The sequence below is a fragment of the Psammomys obesus genome, unplaced genomic scaffold (genome assembly GCF_907164565.1).
Source record: "Psammomys obesus unplaced genomic scaffold, mPsaObe1.curated_primary_1811, whole genome shotgun sequence".
In the NCBI taxonomy this organism is placed as follows: domain Eukaryota; kingdom Metazoa; phylum Chordata; class Mammalia; order Rodentia; family Muridae; genus Psammomys; species Psammomys obesus.
The window spans coordinates 3240144-3264940 of NW_026590503.1; the positions used below are offsets into that span (position 1 = coordinate 3240144).

A 24797-nucleotide genomic window follows, 5' to 3' on the forward strand; every position below is an offset into this window, starting at 1 on the left:
AGTTTTGCAGACTATAGATTCCAGCTTTTCCTGTAAAGTGGTGACTGAGAGATTGGAGTCCGCCAATCCGCCATCTCACACAGATGGGCAGTGACCCAGCTGACCCTCCCGTGGGGGTGGGGGGGCGGCAAGTGGTGACTCAGGTGCTGGTTACAGAACAATCTCCTTGTTTTTTATTCACTAAATTGTTACGGAACAAAGAGTTTCCACTTCTGTGGTTAGAAACTTCGTAATCATGTTCCCTTTGACCCACCCTCTCAAGAATAAAGGTGAAGAGGGGAAGCCACAGCTCAGAGAGAACACAGCAGCAGCTACAAGCAGCAACAACACTTACTTCAGCCCAGGGATGTCCAGAAGATTAGTCAGTCCTGTCCAGTTAATCTCTAAAAGCTGTTTTTGTAAAAAGGAGGAAAAATATTAAAGATCAAAACTGCTTCCATGTACCACAGCAAATACAAGTGGGTGTGTATAAGTGAAATGAGATGGTAAGTACTGCCACACCTTTTCCCAATAGTAATACATCATCAAAGACAGCTTTCTTTCATTGCACATGAAGACCTAGACCGTGGTTCTTTATGGTAATGTCATAGTTTTCCCTACTAAAAACATGTAATAATTTGTTTGCCCTTCCTCTTATGTATAGGTCCCTGTAATATCTTCAATTTCTCCTTTATTACAAGTAAACAACACAGTGAATATCCTTTATTTGTTAGTGTGTTTTTCTTATTTGTTTGAGACAGATCTCACTATGTAGCCTCAGCTACCCTGGAACTCATTATGAAAAGCAGGCTGGCTTTAGACACAGAGATTAGCTCCCAAGATCCGTAGTCCAGCAGGAAACGCCACAGAGTACCATGAAAAATAAAAACTTCAAAATGGAATGTGATGCTAAAGATTATTTTCATTTTCAGTATAAATACCTAGTGATCTCCAAAATTACTACTTACCTTTCCATTAATGTAAAAGTATGGGACAGAAACATTTTTTCTCTATGCTGTCACCAAAACCAGGTATTAAAACTCACCCCATATGGTTGTTGAATAATGGTACTTTACTTTGAATTTTTTATTTGCATTTTCCTATGAATGGAACACGTTCTGTCTTTTCACTGAATATATATAGTCATGAAAGAAATTCTTATGTATTTAATTAGGATTCTATTAAGTAGACAATAAGCAGTTAGAACTTCTGGTTGTAAATACTGATTTTCTTTACCAGAATGGACACTATGTACTCGGTGTTTTATACTTGTAGAGGACATGTTAAGTGAAACTGCAGGCTCTCTCCATCACGCACAGAGCTAGAAACCACATTGCACAAGTGCCTTCTGGGACACAGCAAGTGCCAGGACCAGCGGGGTCACAGAGAGACCCTAACAAACAACAACAACAACAACAACAAAACAAAAACCAAAAAACTGAATGGAAAAGTATACTCAATCTTGAATCCGGATTGCAAACTGAACGTAAACCAAGGCTTTCCCAGGTCTGCTTACGGATTTGCCCCAAAGGCAATCATGGTCTCCAATTAAGATCTCTAAACATGGTTCTACAAGAAGAAATCAGGCTTAGAACACAGCAAACAAAAACCCCCCAAAACCAAACCAAACCTACTTTTCACTCGAGTACTCAGGCAAACTCTCCAGCCACCAGCAGAGATGTGAGAGGAGCTTCAGGACCAAGAGTAGGGGCTGGGAAAGCCATGAATCCAAGGTATCCGGGTCTGCATCAGTGTCTGACGTCACTTAGGTGACTGACAAGCACCTGACCAACAGTTTCATTTTCCTTTCTCTTTCCTCTTATGTCTTTAGGTCAAAGAGTATCTTTAGCATTCAAAATGGAGCAGGATTTCCTTACCCCGGCAGAATATTCTGATCTGGGCATGGTGGAGCATGCCTTTAGTCCCTGCACTTTGTAGACAGAGGCAGGTGGATCTCTGATTCAGGGGCAGCCTGGTCTAGAGAGTGAGTTCCAGGACAGTCAGGGCTATACAGAGAATTAGGTCTCAAAGAACAACACAGAACAGCCCACCCCCGAAAGGACCTACAGGGAACACGATAAAGAACATTCTGTGCTTACCCTGCACAGCATGATGGCAAGACACAACAGGGCTGATGCATGTATGAACTCACAGAGACTATGACAACATGCACAAGTTCAAGTCAGACAAAAATCCCAGTAAAGAAGATGTGAGCACAAAATCCCACCTGCTAATCAAGAAGCTATTTGCAATTGATTCCTGCAGAAGGAAAATACATTTTCTTAAAAGGAACGACACTGGCTATACAAACCATACTCCAGCACAGGCTGCATGCTTAAGAGTAGCTGACCAGGGATGCAGAGGCAGGAGGATCGCTGTGAGTTCAAGGCCAGCCTAGTCGACAAAGTGAGTCCAGGACAGCCAATGCTTCACAAACAGAGACCCTGCCTCAAAACCAAAAACCAAAAAAAAAAAAAAAAAAAGAAACAGTAGCTGACTAACACAAAACGAACATCAAGATTTTTTTGTGCATGTTTTTTGTTTTTTTTTTTTGTTGTTGTTATTGTTTGGTATTTTTGTCTTTTGAATTTTATTTTGTTGTTTTATTTTTTTGACTTTTTTAAAATTTATTTATTTTTTATATTGATCACAGGTTATTTACTTTGTATCCCAGCCGTAGCCCCCTCCCACATTCTCTCCCAATCCCACTCTCCCTCCCTCCCTCATCTTCTCCTCGCCCCTTTCCAAGTCCACTAATAGGGGAGGACCTCCTCCCTTTCCATTTGACCCTAGCTTAATCAAGGCTTTTCAGGACTGGATGCAATGTCCTCTTCTGTGGCCTAGCAAGGCTGCTCCTCCCTTGGTGGGGGGGAGCCGAAGAGCTCACCGTTGAGTTCATGTCAGAAATAGTCCCTGTTCCCCTTATTAGAGAATCCATTTGGACACTGAGCTACCATGGGTGTTGGTTTTATTTTATTTTTTTGTTTCTTTCCTTTTTTTAAAGAGAGAATAAACACGACGTTGAGTAGGGAGGTGTGGATGGTCCGAAAAAGACTGGGAGTAGGAGAAAGCATACGATTATATAATATATATTATAAAAATGTAGTAAGATTAAAACATACCCTTTAAAATAAAAATAAAGGACATTTACGACACAATTTTATGATTTAGTTACAAAAGCCCTTTCTGTTGATCAGTAATTTACTTTAGGAAATAAAAATATGCCAGAAATGTAATGTGAAATGTATGCTTTTAATACAAGTTCAAATTTAAGTACCTGACATGTATCTTCCCAGAAGGTGCCTAATTTTGGTTGACTCATATACAGGGATATGGGTCAAGAGAGCCATACAGACTAGGATAGGATAAGCTTACTGCAGGGGCACAGATGGAAGCTTCTCAATAAGACTAGGTGAGACCACTACAATTAACAGAACAACGAAGGTGATGAAACCCAAACAATTGTTATTTAATACTTTTTCTTAGGAAAGAAAACATTTCAGTTGTAAGTTTCCTAGGCATAGTTTATATGTCACTATGCTGTTTGTGACACTTTTTGAAAGAGAGGTAATAAATGAAATTTAATCTTATATATTTATTTTTAATATCTGTTCTTTGAAAATGTTATACATATATACGCACGATGTATGTTAAGTATATCCATCCCCAACTCCATCTCAGTATTGTCTTAACAGTATTAAGTAGAAGAGTTAGTTCTATATAAAACATTCTCAAAAAGAAAATTCAAACTTTTTAATAGTATTTGTTAATATCATCATTTAAGAATTTGGTGATGAATACTTGAGATTTACATTATAATAAGATTTTATAATCTTCAGTAGCTATGAGGCATTTTTGGATCTGTTAAATACTTGGATGAGATGAAGACAGATGTTAGAAAAGATAAACAGGGGCTAGCTTTAGCTGAAAAGCTTCAATTGCTACCAGAATTATGTTATAGATAAAACAAAACTGAAATTTTTAGAAAATAAAAACACAAAAAACAATAACAATAAATGTCACAAGGCACTTGCTGTCAAAACCAAAAACATGTATATGATAAATAAAAACCCAGAAAGGACTGTCCACCCAGTTTTGATCTTCAAACTCCCTTTATCACACATCATTCCATGCAGTAATCTGAAAACCAGTCCCACTACCAGCTTTGATATCCTACTTATTTTACTAAGCATAACTCAAAAGAATTCTCTGCCTAATTCTACGATTCATCAGTTCCCCCCCCCCCCCCCAATGCACTGCTGTTCCTCAGCAAGACGGCAGAACACAAGACACGCCCACAGTCAATGTGCTAGAGAAGAAGCACGGCCACCACCATGTGCTTTGACTATTAGTTACTTGGGAGGCTAAGGCAGGAGAACTGCCTGAGTCAAGAAATTCAGAGCCAGACTAGGCAACAAAGCAACCCTGTTTCTTTTATTATTTTTGTAAATAATAAAGTATCATAAAGTATCTAGTGGCTGATCTCCACTTGTTTTGTTTATTTTTATTTTTTTATTTATTCATTTTACATGTTGGTCCTAGTGAGAATTCTACCTCAAGACTCAGGATGGTACAGGCTATGGAGAGTGTGCAAGACTGCCCAAACAATTAAAGGCATCAGAGCCCAGGTCTCTCACAAACTAAGCACACTAACTACTCTTCACAACCCACGGGGTGCTCTAAACCCAGAGGCCTGGGTGCTGACTTGCCTGCGGGTGGCAGAGGGAGCCCCTGCACTGCCCCTCTCGCACTCCCAGACATGGCCTGGGAAGAGAGCAGAGGTGCTGAGCACTCCCCCGGCCGAGGCGCACTCCCTTTCCCCTGGCTCCACAACCCGCTCAACCACCACACTGCACTGCTTCTTCCAGCTGCAAAAACACCCTAGCTCCTGGTTCCAAACTGCTTCTGAGATTCAACTGCACAATTAGCTTATGTTTTAAGAAATCCCTCTACTTCTTTTAACACTCACTTTACCTAAAATATTTTAATTTCTGGGATCCTAGCCTACTAAGATTCAAGTTCTTCCCATTAAAACTCTAAAAGGAAGATACTTCTATTTAACAAAGAAATGCAATCTGTGGTTCAAACAACACCAGGAACCAGTTCCCTATAATGGAAGTTTTGGTTTCTTTGTAAACTCTGTTATGTCATGTAAATATGTTTTTGTTTTAATTCCAAGTGTGGGATTTTAGTTGGGCTATAGTTTGTCCACAGCTGTTAAATGTCTTGTGCAGGACATGGCTTTTGCCAGCTGGTAAGTGCAGCACAGAGAGGGGCCTGGTCTAGGGCTCTGAGGCTATAAATTGAGAGCCGAGAAAGAGAAGGTGTGGCGTGGGTGTTGGCGTGTAGCAGTTTGGAGAGACCAGAGAGATGGACAGTGTGGCGGTTGGGAGCAGAGAGAGATTAGAGAAAGGCTCCAGGGCGCTGAGGCTTGGAGGAGTCTGCTGGCTGTGTTTGTGGTTGATGGGGACTGGTATAGAGCCCTGAAAGAACCCGTCGACCCGAAACATCCTGGAGAAGTAGAGGGTCCCGCCCTCCCCACTAACCCTCTCTCTCCTATGTAGGGTGGGAGGTTGGAAAGGAGGTTGACACTCCAAATAAAGTAGTTTTAAAACTGCGTGCTGCAGTTCCCCTTCACCTGGCTGAAATTAGTCCCTCAAGAAAATCACACAGACCAAGCATGGGTTGCTCTGTGGAGGACTTCTAGACTCTTAAGAGAGAGAGAACCGAAGGCAACTGTGAACAAAAGCCCCTGAAAATGAGCACACCTTCCACTGGCCCTTCTTTAAGTCTGACTTAAAAACTTCAGGGTAAGAACAGCTTAACTGGAGGGCTAGAATTTTCCAGGTCCAGAGTTCTAATTATAATTCATTCTGGGCTACCTGTAGCTCCCTAATAGTCACTCCTTGCCCACCTCTTTGTCTGACTTCACATCTTTGCGACTCCCAGGAAAAAACTTTTAGAATGTATTAAAGAGACCAATGGCTTTCACCAACCATAACGCTCAGAGTGTCATCAGACAGTGTCTGAGGCCTGGCACAGAGACTTCTCTACTTTGCTTTAATCTGCCTACCTAACATTTTCACCAATTAATTGAAAAGTGCTTTTATTTATGACTTTGTTCTGCTACTAGAAAAACCTCCCCAAACTGTTACCACATTTAGAACATGGAATTTGGGGTAACCTAAATCTGTGTTCCCAGGCCAAGGTCACTCACAGTTGCCTCCAAAAATAAACTATCTCTTATCCCCTTTGAGGTAAGAGTTGTTTTCGGATTGACACAAAACCTTCAGAATGTATGCTTTAAGGATATCAAAAATGTAGCTACTTAGATTAAGTCCTATGTACATATCCAATAACAAAAGGGAATCCTTTGGTGCTTCTAAGCCATTACTTTTTGTGTATGTACTTGTGTAGGCACTATAGAGATCAATACTGGGGTCTTCCTTTATTGCTCTTCACTTTTAAGACAAGGTCCCACTGAACACACAGCTTACCCACTTCCTAGACCAGCTGCCGTGAGCTCTGGGAGGATCCCTGTCAGTCTGCCCTACCCCTGGCTCTGGGTTTATAGACACATGCCAGCACACCTGGGTCTGTGGCTTCTGGGCATCTGTGATCAGGTCCTTACTCAGTGAAGTACGCAACAGGCCATTTACTGACTAACCTTTCGGTTACCACAACTTTTTTCACTCCTAGAAATTCGAACCTATGGCCTGACACATTGCAGCTCTACTGCTGGGCTTGATCACCATCCATGATCAGAACATTATCCTAGCATCACCCATGTATTGAACCGCAATGCAATGCTCACTGTGTGCTTTTAAGATCACCGACATTTAGTCGTGAGCTAGGCATTAGTGTCACTTGTGTGTTACAGACAGGGGCCTGAGACGTAGAGAAATGGAGTGGGCTGCTGAAACAGCACAGCACGAAGACCAGGAGTAGAACTCAGGCACTGCAAAGCTGTCCCCAGCTGCTCCCAGTCTCCAAAGCACACCACTATCCACTTGGACTCTTCACTTGCTTCAAACTTCATTATGTCAAGAATTTTCAGGGCTCCCTCCACAACATAAACCAACAGGCAGAAAAGCGCCAGTGTTACACTGGTCTCTGGCACTTGTTTCTGAATCATCGGGGCAATGAAAATTAGGATAACAAAAAAGCCCTCTTCGTTGTACTTTTCACCAGTCTCAGAAAGAATTATCTGGCAGCTAACAGTAATAAGTTCTCATATTTTCCAGCTCAAAGTAACCGAAAAAAATTCCCTTCCCTCTAAAGCATGTTTCATGGCTTTATTCACCATATAAGGAAAAGGGAGACTGAGTATTTCACTTCGTCCTTCTCCTCGAGGTACTCACACCCCTTTGGGAGTTAATACTGTAAGTCATTTTAAAGGGATTTCATCTATGGAAGAACGGTGCCATGAAACAGCACCATTAAGTTTAGGGAAGATAAAGATCTTGTTACTCTAAGGGAGAGGATCTTTGTTAAGAATATTTCCAAAAGATAAATTAAAGTTTGTAGCAATTTATTAAAGAACTTTAAAAATAGTCATTAATGGAGTCAGTTCTTACATAAACTGGTTTTTAAAAACTGGTAGGAGGAAAAAAGTTATTTTAAATCTTTTACAGATTTCTCAAAAATTTAATAAAGTAAAAATTAAGAGATTCCTTGATAGCTTTTTGAACTGTAATGTGCATGGTCTACTTAACCACATAAAAAATAAGAAGGTTAAAATGATAATGCTGGAGGCAGCAGATGCATTTTCATGCAGAAAAAGCACTACCCATGGTACACTTGGTTTGGCCTACGTATACTCATATTTTCAAAACCAAGTAATTTTCATTAAGTTTTTTGAGTCAAATTATACAAATGAACACATCCATTTAAAATAACACATGCTATGAGCAGTCCCTCCCCAGAAAGCCTGCCAGGGATCACAGCAGTATCTCTCCTAAAGGGCAGCTCCCCAAGACTTCCTGACTCTGCAGACATCTGTGCCCCCAGGTTAGCACTAATGGCCTCTGCTGTATAACTTTCAATACTACAGTGGTGACTTGGCCTGGAAGAAAGAAATCTTCTAGAAATAAGTGAAACAAAATGGCTCAAGATAGAATTTTGGGGAAAAGGAAAAAGAGAAAAAGTAGAAGGCACTGTTAATATTTTTCCTCAGAGGACATTCAGTCCCTGGGACACCCAGTTAGGCAGTAGTGAGAATGAGGCTAGGAGAGAGCTTGAGCTTTGATTCCAGGAAGAATGCTTGCCCAGCACGCACACAGTCCTGCCTTCAGCTCTGAGCATTGGAAAGAGCAGAAAAAGGCACTGAAGACAGCATTAGTCTTAGGCTGCAGGAGATGAGGTAAAGAGACAGAAGTCTGTCTTACAGGAGGAAGAAATAGCCTTCTCTTGTTTCAGGCTAATAGTGTATAATAAGCACACGGCATTTACAACAATAACAAAAAGAAATATAAACTAACATATGAAGTGACAACATCATGCTTAGCCAAGTATTAGAAGGCCAGTCAAACGTTCCATTTAAAAGCACAACTCATAAACCCCTCAAAAAGAAGGAACATTTATTTCAGGCGGAGGTCAGAGGAAGGTTACAGGTATGGTATTACCTTAGAGTGTTTAGGGATATAAAATCTGTATCAGACTGATCTGCATCCATGCCAAAGCTCTACTACTTAATCGTTCTGTGACTTATACAAATTGACCTCTTAATCATAGTTCCAGGTCAGTAAAAAGAAACAATATTTAGCTTTAGAATTGGGCAGACTAAATAAGCAAATGCTATAAAAATCATACTTAGTGACAGGTTAAATGTAGCTTCAACTTACTTAGTCAAAAATGTTTTTCCTAACTTCCACAAAAAAAACATTTTTTATATTCAGAGAAGACCCTCGTTTATCAAGAGATAAACCCTTACTTAAGGTGTAAAGAAGTTTAAAGCTCAGGACTCACCCATCAGGAGGGAAAAGGTAGGTTGAGGGCAGATTTTGTCCCTCCACTCTATCCTCCATGTGTCCGTGTCACCAAGAAGAGATAAAGATAAAGGCGACATCATGAAACGTGTACTTACCGGCTTCCTAAGGAAGAAGATAGACAAGGCTCCAACTAACGGCATGTCCCCAATCAGGGGCTCCAGGATCACCCGCATAGTCCCATGGACCTGAACAGACAAGAACCACAAGTCAGAGCACAGTTTTGATGGCCACCTGGGTAATGAAAACTCCATAGCTTTTCTTTTTTAATATAGCCTACAAAACTCGAAAATGAAAATTTGAAAAACTTACCTGAATACTTTTCACACCAGCTCTACAAAAATATCGTTTGATCTCCAAATCAATCTCACAATTTCCTACAAAACTAGCACAGAAAAATTCTGCATTACATAAAGTGAGTGGAATTAACTATTTTCTTAATTATCTACTAATAATAGGCATTGCAAAGTACACGTGAGAAGAAAATGATGGTAAGTTAGCAATACCCACCCTGCAGGCAAAGCTGATGAAGAAATGTAGCCTACACGACAAGACTGTTGTGCTACTTCAGGTTCAACCCTGCTGTAGCATCCCATGAGGAACACTGTGCTTAAGCTCTTGCTTTTATTACACATGAAAAGCTTAAACTTACATAGCCAACATATGGGAGGCTGAAGCTGGAGGACCACCAGCTTAAGGCCAGTCTGGAATGTACAGTATAAGACCCTGTCTCAAAAAAGCAAAAACCACGCCAACAAAAACAAAAGGGATGAGGATGCGGCTCAGTCAGTGGACTGACTGCCTAGCATAGAAGAAGCAAGAAGTTCTGGGTTCAATACCCTGTTCTCTCAGAAATCAGGCATGGACGGAATGTTGAATTCTTAGCACTCAAAGGAATAAGCAGGAGAACGACATCATCCTCAGTTATACAGAAACCTCAAATCCTATCTCAAAAACCAAAAATTTAATAAACATGTAAACCTCTAGTTTCAAAGGAAAATATAAAAACAGTATAATTTCTGGAACACCCTTTTGATGGAAGGTGTTTTTATTTGTACAACAAAACCTTTGTTTAAAACTCAACGAATGCTAGATTTTATTTTGTTGGCAGTAGATCTCACCACATTTTTCATTAGTGACAAAAATCCTCACTCAGATGCTAAAGGGTTTTATGATACTAAAGGTTAGAAACAGCTTGTTTTGAACTTTCACTTTACTCAGAGATTAACTTCAAACATAATTATGGAACAAATGGTTCTTTTCTATGACACTGCAAAGCAGGCGTTTATTTCCAACACAAACATGAACTGCTGAATACACTCCACATGGGATGGTGTGCGATTTGATCTGTCTTAGCTGGGATTGCTATTGCTATGATGAAACACCATGCATGCCTAAGAATCAAATATTGTAAGATGAAGATTTCCTCACAATAAAGATAGTCAATATTTTTTTTTATAAAATAAAGGTAATTGATATAAAGTCTATACAATTATTATATTAGTGTACTTTGGAAACTCACAAATGATAAAAAAAAATTACCTTTAGTCTAGGCTCAAAAAAAAAGACTGCTAATAATTTCCTGCCTTGTTTACTTTGCACACTGATGTGTAGGACTCATTACCAAAGGCTAGGTGGCTGACCACAGCATCTGAGACTCTCTCTCTGCCTCCTCCACAAATGCACCACCATGCTTGCTTGCTTAGGATTCTGGGCCTGAACAAAGCAACCATTTTACCAGTCGAGCTGTCGCTTCATCTTACTACAACTGAAATTGTTCTTATTTCCTTTTAGGATGTTTCATTGTTAATGTACAGAAACACAATTCATTTAACTGCATTTTGCTGAATTCATTTTAAAGTTTTAAGAGTTTTGTTGTTGTTTTGAGTCAGGGTTTTACTACAAAGCCCTGGCTGGCTTGGACTTGACTGCAGGCCAGTCTGCCTCCAGAGTGCTGGGATTAAATGTGTATGCCATCACACCTGACTTTAACACTTTCTGTGGATCTCATCATCTGTAAACACTGACTTTTCAATTTAGAGTCCTTTTATTTCATTGTTTTGTCTACTCTAGGTTGAACTTTTTTTTTTTTAAACCATGAAAGAGTACTAAATGTTAAACAAATCTGCTGTATCAACAGAGATAATCAAGAAGGACTCCCACCCCACCCCACTCCTTAAAATAAAGCAGTCTATTTTAAAGATTGGTCTTCATATCCTGAATCACATTTGCATTCTGGAAATAAGTTCTACTTGTTGATGGCATATAATTTAGATTCAATTTGCTAATATTTTGTTGAAGATTTTTATATTAAGGTTCATAAGGATTATTTATTATTGTTTTCTTATAGAGCATATACTTTTTTATCCAATACATTTTTAGAAATTTATTCTATTTTATGTATGTGGGTGTTATTCCTATACATATGTCTATGTACCTGGCATGTGCCCGGTGCCCATGGAGGCCGGAAGTGAGCCCTGAATCCCTGGGACTGGAGTTACATATGGCTGTGAAGAGGGTGGGTGCTAGGAATCAAACCCAGGTTGTCTGGGGCAGTAGAACTGCTCTTAACTGCTGAGACACCTTTCCAGTCTTATTATATTTAATATACTTAATGAGTTATGGTTATCTAGTCTATGAGGGACTTAAAGGTTGTTAATATTTAGATTTGGAAGAATTTAGTCAAATTCCAATGAAGAACAGGCAAGCTACTTATTATAACCTCCATCTTGTACATACAGCTAAGTGAACACTATGTGTCAGTAATCATGGTGAAAATACAACACAAATAAAAACTTACCTAATCTGAAGGTCCAGAATAATTTGTCTTTTGTCCACATTTTCGGTATAAACCTTGACACCGTTGACTCTAAGGGGCTGCAATAACAAGAAATAGCTTAATTTAAAATACACAAAGGTTTAAAAGCGAAGAAACCCTACAATAACGCAACAGACGTGATAAGAACAAATTTAGCATTAGACTACAAGCATAATTCTAGTTTTCTAACACACTGTTTAACTTTGATGATTTCTTTAACTTGTATTCCTCAGTTTTCTCATCTGTAGAATATAAACAATGTGGCATCTATGTGAGATTACTGTGAATTAAATGACATAATGAATGGAAGTACATTGTCAGGCATACAGTAAGTATTCAATAAACATGGGTATTACTGTTGTTGTTAGCACATGTATTAAATATATTTGCTTTTATTGTGAAGCCCCATCTCTTTCAATTAATCTGATCCTTTTCTTCTTCCCTATCCTTATCAACACTTCCCATTACTTTTAATTTATGTTTTATAAGTTTTTACTTTAAAATTTCACAGAAATTGGGCTTTTGAGTAGATAGAAAACAGATGATATAGCTGAGTGTGTGCTGCAGGTTATAATCACAACATGGAATTGGCAGTTAAAAGGCCAGCATGAGCTACATGGTGAGACCCTGTCTCAAAAAGAAAAATAATAATATATGGTGCAGATAATTGACTATGCAACCACAAAACACAGATCATAAGACATGCTGTATTTCTTTTTTTTTTAAGACTTAATTTTACTATTTGAGTGCTGAGGCCTAAGAAAGAATCAGGTCTGCTGAGCTGGAGCCACAGGTGGCGACAAGCCAGTCGTCAGTGCTGGAGGAGCTCGAACCACTGAAACCCCCTAAAGTCCATCCTGTGCTTCACAGCAAGCCTCTCTCAAAAGCCAAAAAAACCGACCCACACACAGAAAGAGAGAGGACGAGGGAGAGAGAGGGAAAGGGAGGATGGAGCTGGCTGGAAAGAAGAAAGGGTGGGAACAGTGGTGGGAACAGGATAAGAGACAGTGATGGAGGTGTGAGCACAATACAGTACAATACACTGCACAAAATGCAAGCAGAAAAATGTCAAAAATTAAACACCAACAGTACAGAGAATGCAAAACACTCAATATTCTCTCAAAATATTTATCATGTGCTAGAAGTTATTATTTAATAATAAAATTTTCTACAATAAATATATATTAAGAAATGATTTCTCATGTAACTTTCAGGAAATGTTGGAAAACTAAGAAATTTGAACAAAATCAAACTTTATATAAAATATTTATTTAATAATGCAAAAATATGAGTGATATAATACATATGAAATCTACACAGGCAAAATCATTGTTAAACAAATTGATATTTGTTAAAGCTAGTAATCTGTATTTAAAATTGTCATTATTACAAAAAAAAGTAAAAAATAGGGCTGGAGAAATGGCTCAGTGGTTAAGAGCACTTGTTGCTCTTCAGAGGGCTGGAGTCTGGGTCCCAACACCCACATGAGGCATCTGTACAAATGCCCATTAATCCATCTCCAGAGGCTCTGGTACCATCTTCTAGCTTCCAGGAACACCTGCATGCATATATGGCATACCACACACACACACACACACACACACACACACACACACACACACACACAAATAAAAATTAATTTTAAAAAGTACAAAGAAAAGAAAGAAGCAACAAAATATAAAAAACAGCACAGTGAGAATGAGGCAACAAGCCTACTTCCCAACAGGCAGAAGAAATCAGAAAACACTGTTCAGAAAGAGCCTAAGGGTTTTGTAGACTTTTCAATTGCTCTTCTTGATGAACAATTTCTTTCAGGTCTGTAGTGGTTACAACGTTACTATGTTTTCTCAGCAGTCCTATCGTATGCACTAAGAAAAGGCACTAAGGAAGTACTGACCTGCTGACCCATGTCCACTTTCGTGAAGCTGAAGGTGCTGAGGTGGGCATTTGCTCCCCGCACAGCTGGCTCTATGGTCTCTCGAAAGAGCTTCTCTATAAATTGGCAAATAAAGGGCCACATGTGCTTTACAGTCTGGAAGGAAAAGGAACTCATATTAAATAGGTGTTATGATACATGACATAATTGAGTGAGTCACTAGTTGTAATCATGTGGTCTATTAGAATCTGGCTTTGGAAACTAAGAATGCTCTTGTTATTTAAAGTCAGTCCTGTAAAATGTATTCTAAATATTAAACATTTACTTCCGCAATTAAGTACTGATTAACCAATATGTTACAGGAATTAGTTTTTTTAGTCAGCTATTCTGCTTAAACATGTCTGCATATCTAATAATCATAATCACTAATAAAAGTCCTACAGCTTCAACTGGCTGTGGGAAGACTTAAGCTACAAACCTTGGGCTGGGAGTGTGGCTCAGTGGTTCACTTGTCTTTTGTGGGTGAGGCCCTCAGTTTGCTCTCAACACCACAACAAAACTAAACTAAACCCAACAAAAACTATGACTTCTGTAACTACTCCTGCATTTCCTAATCACATGTAAACTTCTGCTATAGGGTGACTTCTGTCTAGGCCAGGGTTACCACATTGCCTTAGAGATGCTATAGGGTGACTTCTGTCTAGGCTAGGGTTACCACATTGCCTGAAAGATGCTCAAAACACAAGGTAAGAGAGATTCAACCTAAAGCTTATAGGAACACTGAAACAAAAGCATCCTTTAAAAGGTAGTATAGATTGGCGGTTCTTGAGAGTTACTTCTCTCTTCATGTTTCCAGAATGACTGCTTGTGACTTCTATAAAGCATATGTGAGCAGCCTTTATTTAATAAAGAAGACACAAGGACAAGATGGGAATGCCATGCAAGCAAATGCATCAGTCTTCTTAGGTCAGTGACAGCTCTTGATTCTTCCCAAGGGAAAGTTACATACTTGCTTGGAACAGTCCTCTGGGGAGCAGAAGCCTGTTCACTGCAATCTAAATTCCAGTAAGACCAACACTGAAATCCCCAAATATGGGAAGATGGTAGCTGGCCCTCTAATTCCCACTGAATATTTACAATATGCTAATCTTACCTTATTTAGCCATTCTGCTCTTTCAGTGTCTGGAAAATGAACCTGAGAGACAAGAACACATACATGATTTAATGACTCCTCACAATCAAACAAAATGACCCATAGGCTATTTCGTATTCTCTTTGTCCTGTGTTTATATAATACTTCTTTAAAACACTCTACTCTAATGTTTTGGAACACGGTCTCAGAGAAAGGAAGTTGAAAAGTGTGGTACTTAACTTTCCACATTCTGAGAAACTTGGAGGGAGAGGGTTGGGGGCCCACAAATGTCTCCAGAGCCTTCTCTGCCTCATAGCACTCAAGTGGGTATTCCTTGGCATTTGAAACACCAGAGTAAAGAAAAATGCTTTCATGCCTTTAAGAATATTAACATTGCCATCATTCTGCTAAGAATTTAGATTCAGACTTCAAGATCCACCTCTCCTTTTTTTGTTTTCCCTTTTTAGCCCTAGCCAGATGACTTCTCTGCAAGAGCCATTTCCACCAGTCTGCCCTCTCCCAGATGTGCACTGTGATCAAACCTCCCCACAGCAAGGCCTGTATACTGGAAAAGTGATTGAAAATGCAAAAAGAAACCTACTTTAAAAATAGGTGAAGAATGTTTTCTCTGTTGTTGGAGCTAAAATAAAACATCTTTGCAAAAGAAGCTAGTACTATTTTTGGCCACAAAAGGGAGCTTTCAAAAGAGGAGCACACAGGCCCCACACAGTTTGGATCTGGAGGTACAGCAGATCATAGAGCCTGTACTGGTGACTGAGAAGATCTGATGCATGAAGTATAAAGAATCCTTCCTATAAAGGCAGTGGACCAGAAGCTGAGTAGGATATAGTCTCAAGCACCCGGGTCGGGCTTCCAAGGTTTCTGAGACACCAATTGTACTTCTCAAGTTTGATAATGAGAACAACAGAAAATGTGGTCTGGCAGGAGCCAATCTCCAGACACAGGACAGGTAACTATCAAGCCATTGATCACAGACAGCTTATAATGGCTCTGAGAAGCCTGGAGTGACTGACTGCTCCCACTGGGGTCTTGGCAAGAGGAAAATAAGCAGGGTTAGTGATATTGGCAGTGTTACGGGTTCTCTCTATGTCTACAAACAGGCCTAAGTAGGCCTTATTTCCCTTGAACCATATAATATAAAGACTATTTGGTGAACCATGAGACACACCAGAGTGGAAAATCGTCTTTTCTAAATTAGGTAAGCATAAATTCACTGGGGTTGGGTGGGGTACAAAAGCTTCCAGAATGGAGACAATGGCTGCTTTGAAGTTGGGGAAGACAATACTCAACAAGCCAGGGGGTCAAAGTCAGTGAATTGCTTGCTACACACACTTGCTTAAACTCTAGATGCTATGCTCTGCCATCATTGATGGGCAAATTTTAACCCAAGCGAACAAATGTGTAAGAAAGGGTCACACTTTCTCCAAGGAATAGGAGGAAAAGTGGTGATTATAGTGAAGGCAGTAGGCAGTCTTGTTAGACTTATGAAATTAGGTCACAAAAGTAATTCATTTGCAATCAGTTTGTTGTCATTTCTTTGCATTACTTTGAAGTATTTCAGTAGTGCGATCAAGAATGGGACAGTGAGTGGCAGGCAGAGCATTAAAACAGATATTTGCATCTTTCTAATTTATTGTGAGGCTCTCTAACATTCTACCTTTTTCCTGTACACCAACCAAACAAGCACGGGAGGCAACAGAAAGCTCAAAAGGCCAATGCTGAGCATCTTCTGTTTGCTGACACGGAGCTGCTGCAGTGCACATGCACTCTAAACTTCTGTAATCTCAGAGTGACTGCCAAATGGACATTTCCGTAGGGCCTTATCCTGGCCCTTTGATGTCTGACTGTCCTCACCTGCTTCCCCCAAAGGCCTCTCCTTGCCTGCCCAATTGAGCTACCTGAACAATATTCTAAAAAACAGGAACTTCCTTTTCAATTCCCCTTACTTTGAGTGCATGCAAATATATCAAATAGTTTAGCTTCCTCAGCTTGAACTTCAAAAGCAGACCCATTTTCTCTGGGTCACGACTCAAAGACCCCACTTTCTTCACATCCTGTTGAGTACAGCCAGAGTAGCCATGGCTGTGGACATGGAGTGACGTTCTTTCCTACTTTCTTCTCCTGCCAGCCTTTCACTAAGAACCAGCTCACTTCAGTTTTGGTCGGCTTCCTACTCAGCACTTTACCACTTAAAGATCAATCAGTGCAGAAATACAGCATTTGTCAGAAAAGTCAGCATTTGTCACAACATACTCGAAACAATCCCCAATGGACTCGGTGTCAAACATCCTTCTGCCTCCAAGAGTATCCCTTAAACTTACTGGACCATGTAAGCAGACCTTCTACCAAGCATCAGATACTATCCTATTCACAGCCACTCTGTAACTTAATTTACCAGTTGAGACAGAAGGTATTAGTCTCCATACCCCCCCCCCCCAGTACATGATATAGTATGACTATACTAAATCATACTTGTAAAATAACATCAAATGAACTTCTGGCCTTCTAATAATGTCTTCAAAAAGTTTAAGGAAGGACTATGTTTAATAATAGAAGCTACAGCCAGATTTCTAGCCAATAAACAATTAATAGGGACTATGCAATCTTAAAACACTTTGCATAGACATATGTGTGTATGTATATGCCTATACATATATATATATATATACATATATATATATATATATATATATATATACACACACACACACACACACACACACATATACATACACACACAACTATTTTTAGGTTATATACACCTATAAATGTACAGAACACAAAATTAAGTATTGAATAAATAACAATAAAAAGAATCTTGATTTTTTTTCTCTGCTCTCACAGTTTAATTCTTTGTGACAGCCAAAAAATTAAACTGTCAATCATTACTTTAAGATGAAGTAATGTCGCAAGCTTGGTATGCTGGCATACACCTACAACCCTAGCATTAAAGGCGGCAGGAAGTGGTGGGCCTGGGTTACTGGAGATACAGTCAAATTAAAAAGCAAAGAAAGTACACAGAAGTGCTATTTTTAACAAAATAATTAAAATTATGTGAAAATATAATGTTCACAAATTAAACCATACTTTATAATAGAAGGAAATAATTTTCAGATGTAGGGTTCTCTTAAAATGTAAGTAATCTATCCCAATTTTGAAAAACTTGTAATATATCAAGTTAAGCAAACACCTCCCTGACAACACAGTACAATGCAATGAGTCCTGGGAGTGTCTCCGAGTGAGAGCTTTCCTACTCTTCAACACTGACTGCTTAGGGTCTGCTAATGCACGCTGAATTACTTTGGCCAGCCAGGTCCAGGGATGGGAATACTCAAAACTCATGCAGAAAAGCTTCTCTATTCACAGCTGTACACCAGAACAAACCCAGCACTGACACCTGTGGTCCCTGACTTCCCTCAGTGTCTTTTGCTACGGGATGACTCTTTAATTGCTGCACACATGGTGAATGTTCTCCCTGAGGAACTCACATACACATCTTTTAGAGACTTGCTTTGGAGAGGTTAGCGCACTGGAGGGCTCTGGCCTTATCTGGGTAGTTCACTAACATTGCACAATTAGACAGTATGCACGTTTGCACACAATGTGTGTGCACGAGCACCCCACCCACCCAGTCCCTGACTCTGTTCTTGACATGTAGCTCATAAAGCCCTCTATAGACAAGGACACTGGCGAAACAGGGCAGAAAGCAAAGAAAAAAACTAAAGGGACACGAGAATGAAAAAAGCCCCTCACCTCAGCCTCGTTTAGGTAATTCATCTGTGTAGAGTCAGGAATTTAGACAGAGCTAATGAGAACTCTATAAGACAGCTTGCAAAACTGACTACACTACCACAAGAACCATTCGTACAACCAAAACACAAGAACATGAACCTTTGTGACCTTTGGCTTTCAAAATGTTAGGTCTCCCTTTTCATCTGAAAACCTATACAATAACAGGCCTTATAAACTACCTTATAGTCTCACTCGAAAGCAAAGCAAACCCTTCAGATAAGAGAAGCTTAGCTTAAACGTAAACATGTTAAGCCTTCCTGTTATAAACTTCCCTATTACAACATTCTTACTGTTTAGCCTTGTCTAACTGTGTGAACTCTAATATGGACTTGAGATGAGTGACCTAACTTTCTATGTAGCAGCAGTGAGTCAAGAGGCTGGTTGCACCTGGATAGAGGCTGCTGAAGATACGTCAAGCTGTGCCACTAGCAAGACAGAGTTATATCTCTTGCTACCGTGGACAGTAGGGGAACCTTTTGTTTCATTTTTATTTTTGAGACAGTGTCCAGCTGTGAATCCCTAGCTGGACTGCTGCTCATTGTCAAGACCGAGCCATCCTTGAACTCTGAGGTCCACCTGCCTCTTCCTTCCACGTGCTGAGATTAAAGGCAGTATACCATGATCCTCCCCAACCTTTTATTTTAAATTTGATCTCTGACCCTGGCTTTCACACATAAAGCTCCTAAATACTCTGGAATTTCCTGGGACAGAGAAACATCTCTCCTTCCAATCTGGAGACTCTGTCGGGCTCCTAGTTTCAGGATGGAGTTAAATATGATAAGGGAAGAACTTCTGGCTCCCATGCCTTTACTGTACTGGGGGTAGAGGACAGAGGTTGAGCCAATCAACAATGGCATATGAGTTAATCATTAACCCAAATGGACAGGGTTGTAATGACTCCAGGCGGCAGACCACCTGGGGTTGCCTAGAAAGGACACTGAGGTTCTGCGTTTCCTCCTGGACCCTCCCCTAGGCACCTCTCTTCTGACTGGTGTCTATAGCCTTTGTATCCTTGGTAATTGCCTTTGTAAACACTTTTGCATTCTGTAAGCCACCCTAGCAAATTAAAAGAATTCAAGATAGGAACTGTAGGAACCCATGGTATAACTGGTCAAAAGCATGTATGACAATTTTATTACTTGCAAGTGGCTCCTTAAAGAGAATCGTGGGACTGAGTTCTCAGTTTGTAGTATCTGACACTAACTTCATGTAGACAATGTCAGAAACAAACTAAAGTATAGGATACCCAGGCAGTCCTGCTGGAGAACTGCTTGGTTATGGAAACCCTTCCACCCACACCACATTTGGTGACCTGAGGTAAAGTATTACACTGAATGTGAGAGTAAAAAAAGTATTTAAGTTTAAATTTTAAAACCATTTCTATCAGACCAAGCAGAGAAAGGAGAGGGGAGAGAGGGAAGTGAGTGAGAATGAGAATTCTAAGGCAGATGCAATTCTCTGAGGATGGCCTGGAAGAAGGAAGAGTATGGACAAATCTGAAAATATGCTCTGACTATGATAAGCAGGGCTGGCTTTACAGGCCACAGTGCTATATCCAAGTATGTTGGTATAATGTTCTTGTGGAATGTATACAATTTACCCTTGTTCATTCAAATGCTGATTTCTCTACCCCACTATCTGGTTTCAATCCGGACCTGTCTCAAGTTTGTGTAAACGTGCCACTGTTTGTTCTCTGTATTGTCAATAAAACAACCAGCCAATGCTGAGCAGTGGAGGGAATAAGGTGGGACATCCTGGTTCGGAGAGGAGAAGAAAGAGAGTGGGAGAGTAGGGGAGGAGAAATCAGCAGGAGAGGCCTTTGGAACCATGAGGAGAGATGAACCGGACCTAACATATGACTAAAAGCAAGTATAATGTGGGAAACCTGAATGGGAGGAAACTATGCAGGCTTGGAGGTTTAGGATGAAATAACTATTGCCCAGAATTGTGCTCTAGATTAATCAAATAAATTCTAGTCTCTGTGTGGTGATTTGGGTGTACAGCTGGTTTAGGAATAATCACTGTTTAACTAAAAGATAAATCAATAATAAATATTAATAATCAACAACACAAGTGCTTGACAGAGAAATGTGCAAAGTTAATATGAAAGTAGACTCTTTGCTGTGCCCATCTTCCTGGAAGTGACAGAACCAACTGAAACAAGTCAGTGACCTACAATGCTAGCATTTATTTCAGATTATTGGAAAGGCACTCAGTCATCCTGAGGTTTTAATTTATAAGCCAGTCCTTCAAACTGTCAAAGAAATAAGAAAAGAAAAATAGCATATTTAAAGAGTAAATCTGATAATAAATTTTAAATTCTCTTCACTAACTTTAAAAATCTGCTTCTAACTAATACATATTCATAAACATTTGCTTATCCTGCACAAAACAGAATTTAAAGTAGCAAAAATACAAGAAAAAAAAACCCTCTAAGATACAGAGCTAACGGAAAGTATGTTCCTAAGTCATACAAAATGCACAAATACAGAGTTTGTAGTCTCAAATCTAATTTTCCAAGTAAAAAGTAAAAAAAGTAAAAAATTCACAAATTTCCTTTATTTCAAAGTTTGAACACAGGGGTCTTTCCAGAGTCTCATACTCCAACCAAGTACCATGCATGGAGATAACCTAGAACCCCTGCACAGATGTAGCCCATGGAAGTTCAGTGTCCAAGTGGCTTCCATAGTAATGGGAAGAGGGACTGTCTCTGACATGAACTGATTGGCCTGCTCTTTGATCACCTCCCTCTGAGGGGGAAGCAGCCTTACCAGGCCACAGAGGATGACAATGCAACCACTCCTGATGAGATCTGATAGACTAAGATCAGAAGGAAGGAGAGGGGGACCTCCCCTATCAGTGGACTTGGGAAAGGGCATACGTGAAGAAGGGGTTGGAAGGAAGGGATTGTGAGGGGAGGGGGGTAGGGTTTATGGGGGGATACAAAGTGAATAAAGTGTAATTAATAAAAGTTAAAAAAAATCTCTCCTAGGTGCTTAGTTGTTTAGGAGACATTTCACTAAGGAATGGAAAACAGCATTAACATCCCACAAGTCTTTACCTGAGACCATATGTGACCGCAATCACTCTTGCATAGTCTCACAATGGGGGGCTAGTAAAGTCAGGGTAAAATTTCGACTTTCCTACGTTACTGCAAATGCAAAGGTCTGAAACAAATATTGGCTGAATGTTCATGAAGGACAGCAGCCAACCTTGGGGAAAGGTGCAGCTCTGACTCCTGATAGCTGAAGGAGCAACAGGAAACAACAGTGAGTGTGTACAAAGCCATTTGCTTAAGAAGTAATTAGCTTTGATAATTCATACTTCTTACATGAATGTTACATATCTATTTTAAGAAAACAGTGGAAGACAATTTTAAAATAGGTGAATGCTAGTGTACTGTCTATTACAAGATGTCTAAAATTCTTGAAACCAACCCATTGGTGTGGGGGGGGGCTCTTACAAAATAGCTCAGGCTGCTCTCAGACCTGTGTCTGATTGCTTCAGCCTCTAAGTGTTGGAATACAAGCTGTGCCAACATGTTTGGCTGAAAACCAATTTTACTTCAGCAATAGAATTTCATATGTATATCTGGCATATATAATTCATTCAACTGCTTATCTTTCAAGGCATTTTATTTTTCACTATATGTATGGCATGACAGCAATATTTTAGCCAGGGATGATGATATTCAATGGCAAAGTCAACTCAGTGACAGCTTAGAGCTTATAGCATATACAAGGACACCAACTCCACCACTTAGTGATGCTCTTAATGCCTCAAATGTAAACACATATCCAAGGGTGACTGTTTTTTTTTTTTAAATTGAGGCATATTTTAACAAAATTTTCAAACTCTTCATAGTTCTGTCACTGCTAACAGAAAGTCATGCAGGAATCTGATAATCTTGATTTAAATTAGGTTTTGACATCAGCTACATCAATCTTACAAATTAAAATGAGTCCAAAAGGAAGACGCCTGTCTTCAGCACAAAAGACAATCTGGTGGGTCTTTAAAACTCCCAATCCAATAGAGCTAGGCAACTGGCTTCTGTTATGACTAGAATGAATCAGAAGACGGATGTGCACTTGTAGCAGCACATGTTTTCTTTGTGATAAGTTCAGCTTTCTTATTAAATATATATGTATAAGTATGAAAATGTTAAGAAGTAAGATCCTAGAATTAGAGAAGCACCAAGAAAGTATAACACTGTCCTGTCCCTCTGTGTCTCCCAGGAGGCCTGGACAGCACCTGGCCCGAAGTGCTCTTCTCTCTCAGGAAGGTACAAGTGCTGCTGGTTTCTGGGAGGAAGAGGGTGAAGCGCAGGGTCAAAGGTTCCAACTCTTGCAGGAATGCTGGTCTCCAGCCTAGAAGGGTGGAACACAGATCTGAGATCTGGTGCCAGAACTCAGGTTCAGCTGGAGGTGCAGGAGAAAAGATGTCTTTGCAGTTAGTTATTGCTTTTTCACTTGGGCTGCCAGCACCAGGCCAGCTGGCAGCGGGGAGCTCCAGGCAGAGCCGAGTCAGGGCTTGGGTGAGTGGGTGGCTGCTTTAGGAACAGCCAGAGCTAGCCTTCAAAGGTGTGGTCCTTCTCAGTCCTCGATCCTCGCAGACACGCCGGTGAATGGCGAAAGCTCTACCTGGCCAGCAGCGTATGGCTGCCTGACTAGCAGTCAAGCCTGGGTGTCTGGCAGTGAATTCTTCAGGAAGAAGGGAAGCCCTTCTTTACCCAGAATGAATGAAGAGTTTCAGACAATCATGGTGGAGGAGTGGAGTGAGAAACAGTTTATTTCATGATTCAGAGGCATTACAAACCTTGGGCAGTGGGAGAGGTTTAGGGGTGAATGTGTTTGATGTGCTGGGGCTAGGAGTGTCTGGGATACTTCAATTACATGCAGCAGCACAGTCCTGTCACAAGACGGGGACCCAGTACTTAATTATCCTATAATGCCTCACATAGCCTAATAGCACTGACTGATCTTCTAGACAGCCTAGATTTGATTCCCAGTTTTCTAACTCCAGTTACAGAGGAGTTGTTATAATGTCCTCCTTTGGCCTCTGTGGGCACCAGGCGTGCACCTGGTGCACAGATACACATACAGGCAAACATCCATACACATGAAAATTTTAAGTCAAGTCGCTTATAGTGGCTTACACCAATAATTCCAACACTGAGAATGCTGAGACAGAAAGATCACCAGCTTGAGACCAGCCTTAGCTATATTGTAAGATCCTGTCTCAGGGCTGAAGAAATGGCTCAGTGATTAAGAGCAATTGCCGTTCTTCCAGAGAACTTGGGTTCAATTCCCAGCATCCACATGGCACCTTATAACTGTCTGTAACTCCAGTTTCAGGGGATATGACACCTTCACATAGACATACATGCAGGCAAAACACCAATGCACATAAAATAAAAAATTTAAAAAGTTTTAAAACATCAACTACGCATACATGATCTGGACCTAGGACCCCTACACACATGCGGCTGATGGGAGGCTTGGTCTTTATATGAGGCACATGGCGAGGGTGTGTGTGGGTGCTGTTTCTAACATGGACTCTATTGCCTGCTTTTGGATATCTTCTCCCTGGCAGCACTACCTTGCATGGTCTTAGGGAATAAAGATACACTCAGTCCTGATGTGACATGATATGCTGGGGAAGGTTAGTACAGGCAGAGGGGACTCTCCTTTTCTGAGGGAGGAAAGGAGAGGGGAAGGGGGAAGGGTTGAGGTGCAGGGGGCTGGGAGGAGAGGAGGGAAAGGGCACCCTCTGGATATAAAGTAAATAAACTAATATAAAATTTAAAAAAAAATCCTGTCTCAATAGAAAAATAGAGGAAAAGGGAAAGAAAAGAGGTTAATAGATTTCCAAAGGGCTTAACTTTACTCTCTCACACAGACAGCATAAATCTCAGGAATTTGGAGAATAAAATCAGGAATTGGCTACCTAAAATATAGTTTCCTTTTATATCCCTCAAGTGTGAAACAACAATAGCAAAGTAACCAAGATGGAATTTGGTACTGGGAATAGGGTATTGCTGTGATAGGTCTTACTATGCTGTTTTCTTTTTTGGAGAAGTGTAAAGACTTTGGAACTTTGAATTAGAAAACTGGTTGAATGCTGTAAGCGGGGTTTGGTGGACTACCCTAGTAGAAACATGGAGAATATAACTGCCCCCAAAGTTTAAGAGGC

At 40.2% G+C, this 24797-nt stretch overlaps 1 protein-coding gene across 2 annotated transcripts in view; it reads right to left on the minus strand.

Moving 5' to 3' along the window:
* Positions 1 to 24797, minus strand: part of Esyt2 (extended synaptotagmin 2) — a 70188-nt gene that overhangs the window by 33296 nt on the left and 12095 nt on the right. For both annotated transcript variants that reach the window (XM_055607546.1, XM_055607545.1), the window contains exons 2-7: positions 14814 to 14855; positions 13682 to 13816; positions 11767 to 11843; positions 9279 to 9351; positions 9065 to 9154; positions 335 to 390 (exon numbers count right to left, since the gene is read on the minus strand). In XM_055607546.1, the coding sequence (XP_055463521.1) occupies positions 335 to 390; positions 9065 to 9154; positions 9279 to 9351; positions 11767 to 11843; positions 13682 to 13816; positions 14814 to 14855 (473 nt within the window). The remainder of the gene's footprint in view (positions 1 to 334; positions 391 to 9064; positions 9155 to 9278; positions 9352 to 11766; positions 11844 to 13681; positions 13817 to 14813; positions 14856 to 24797) is intronic.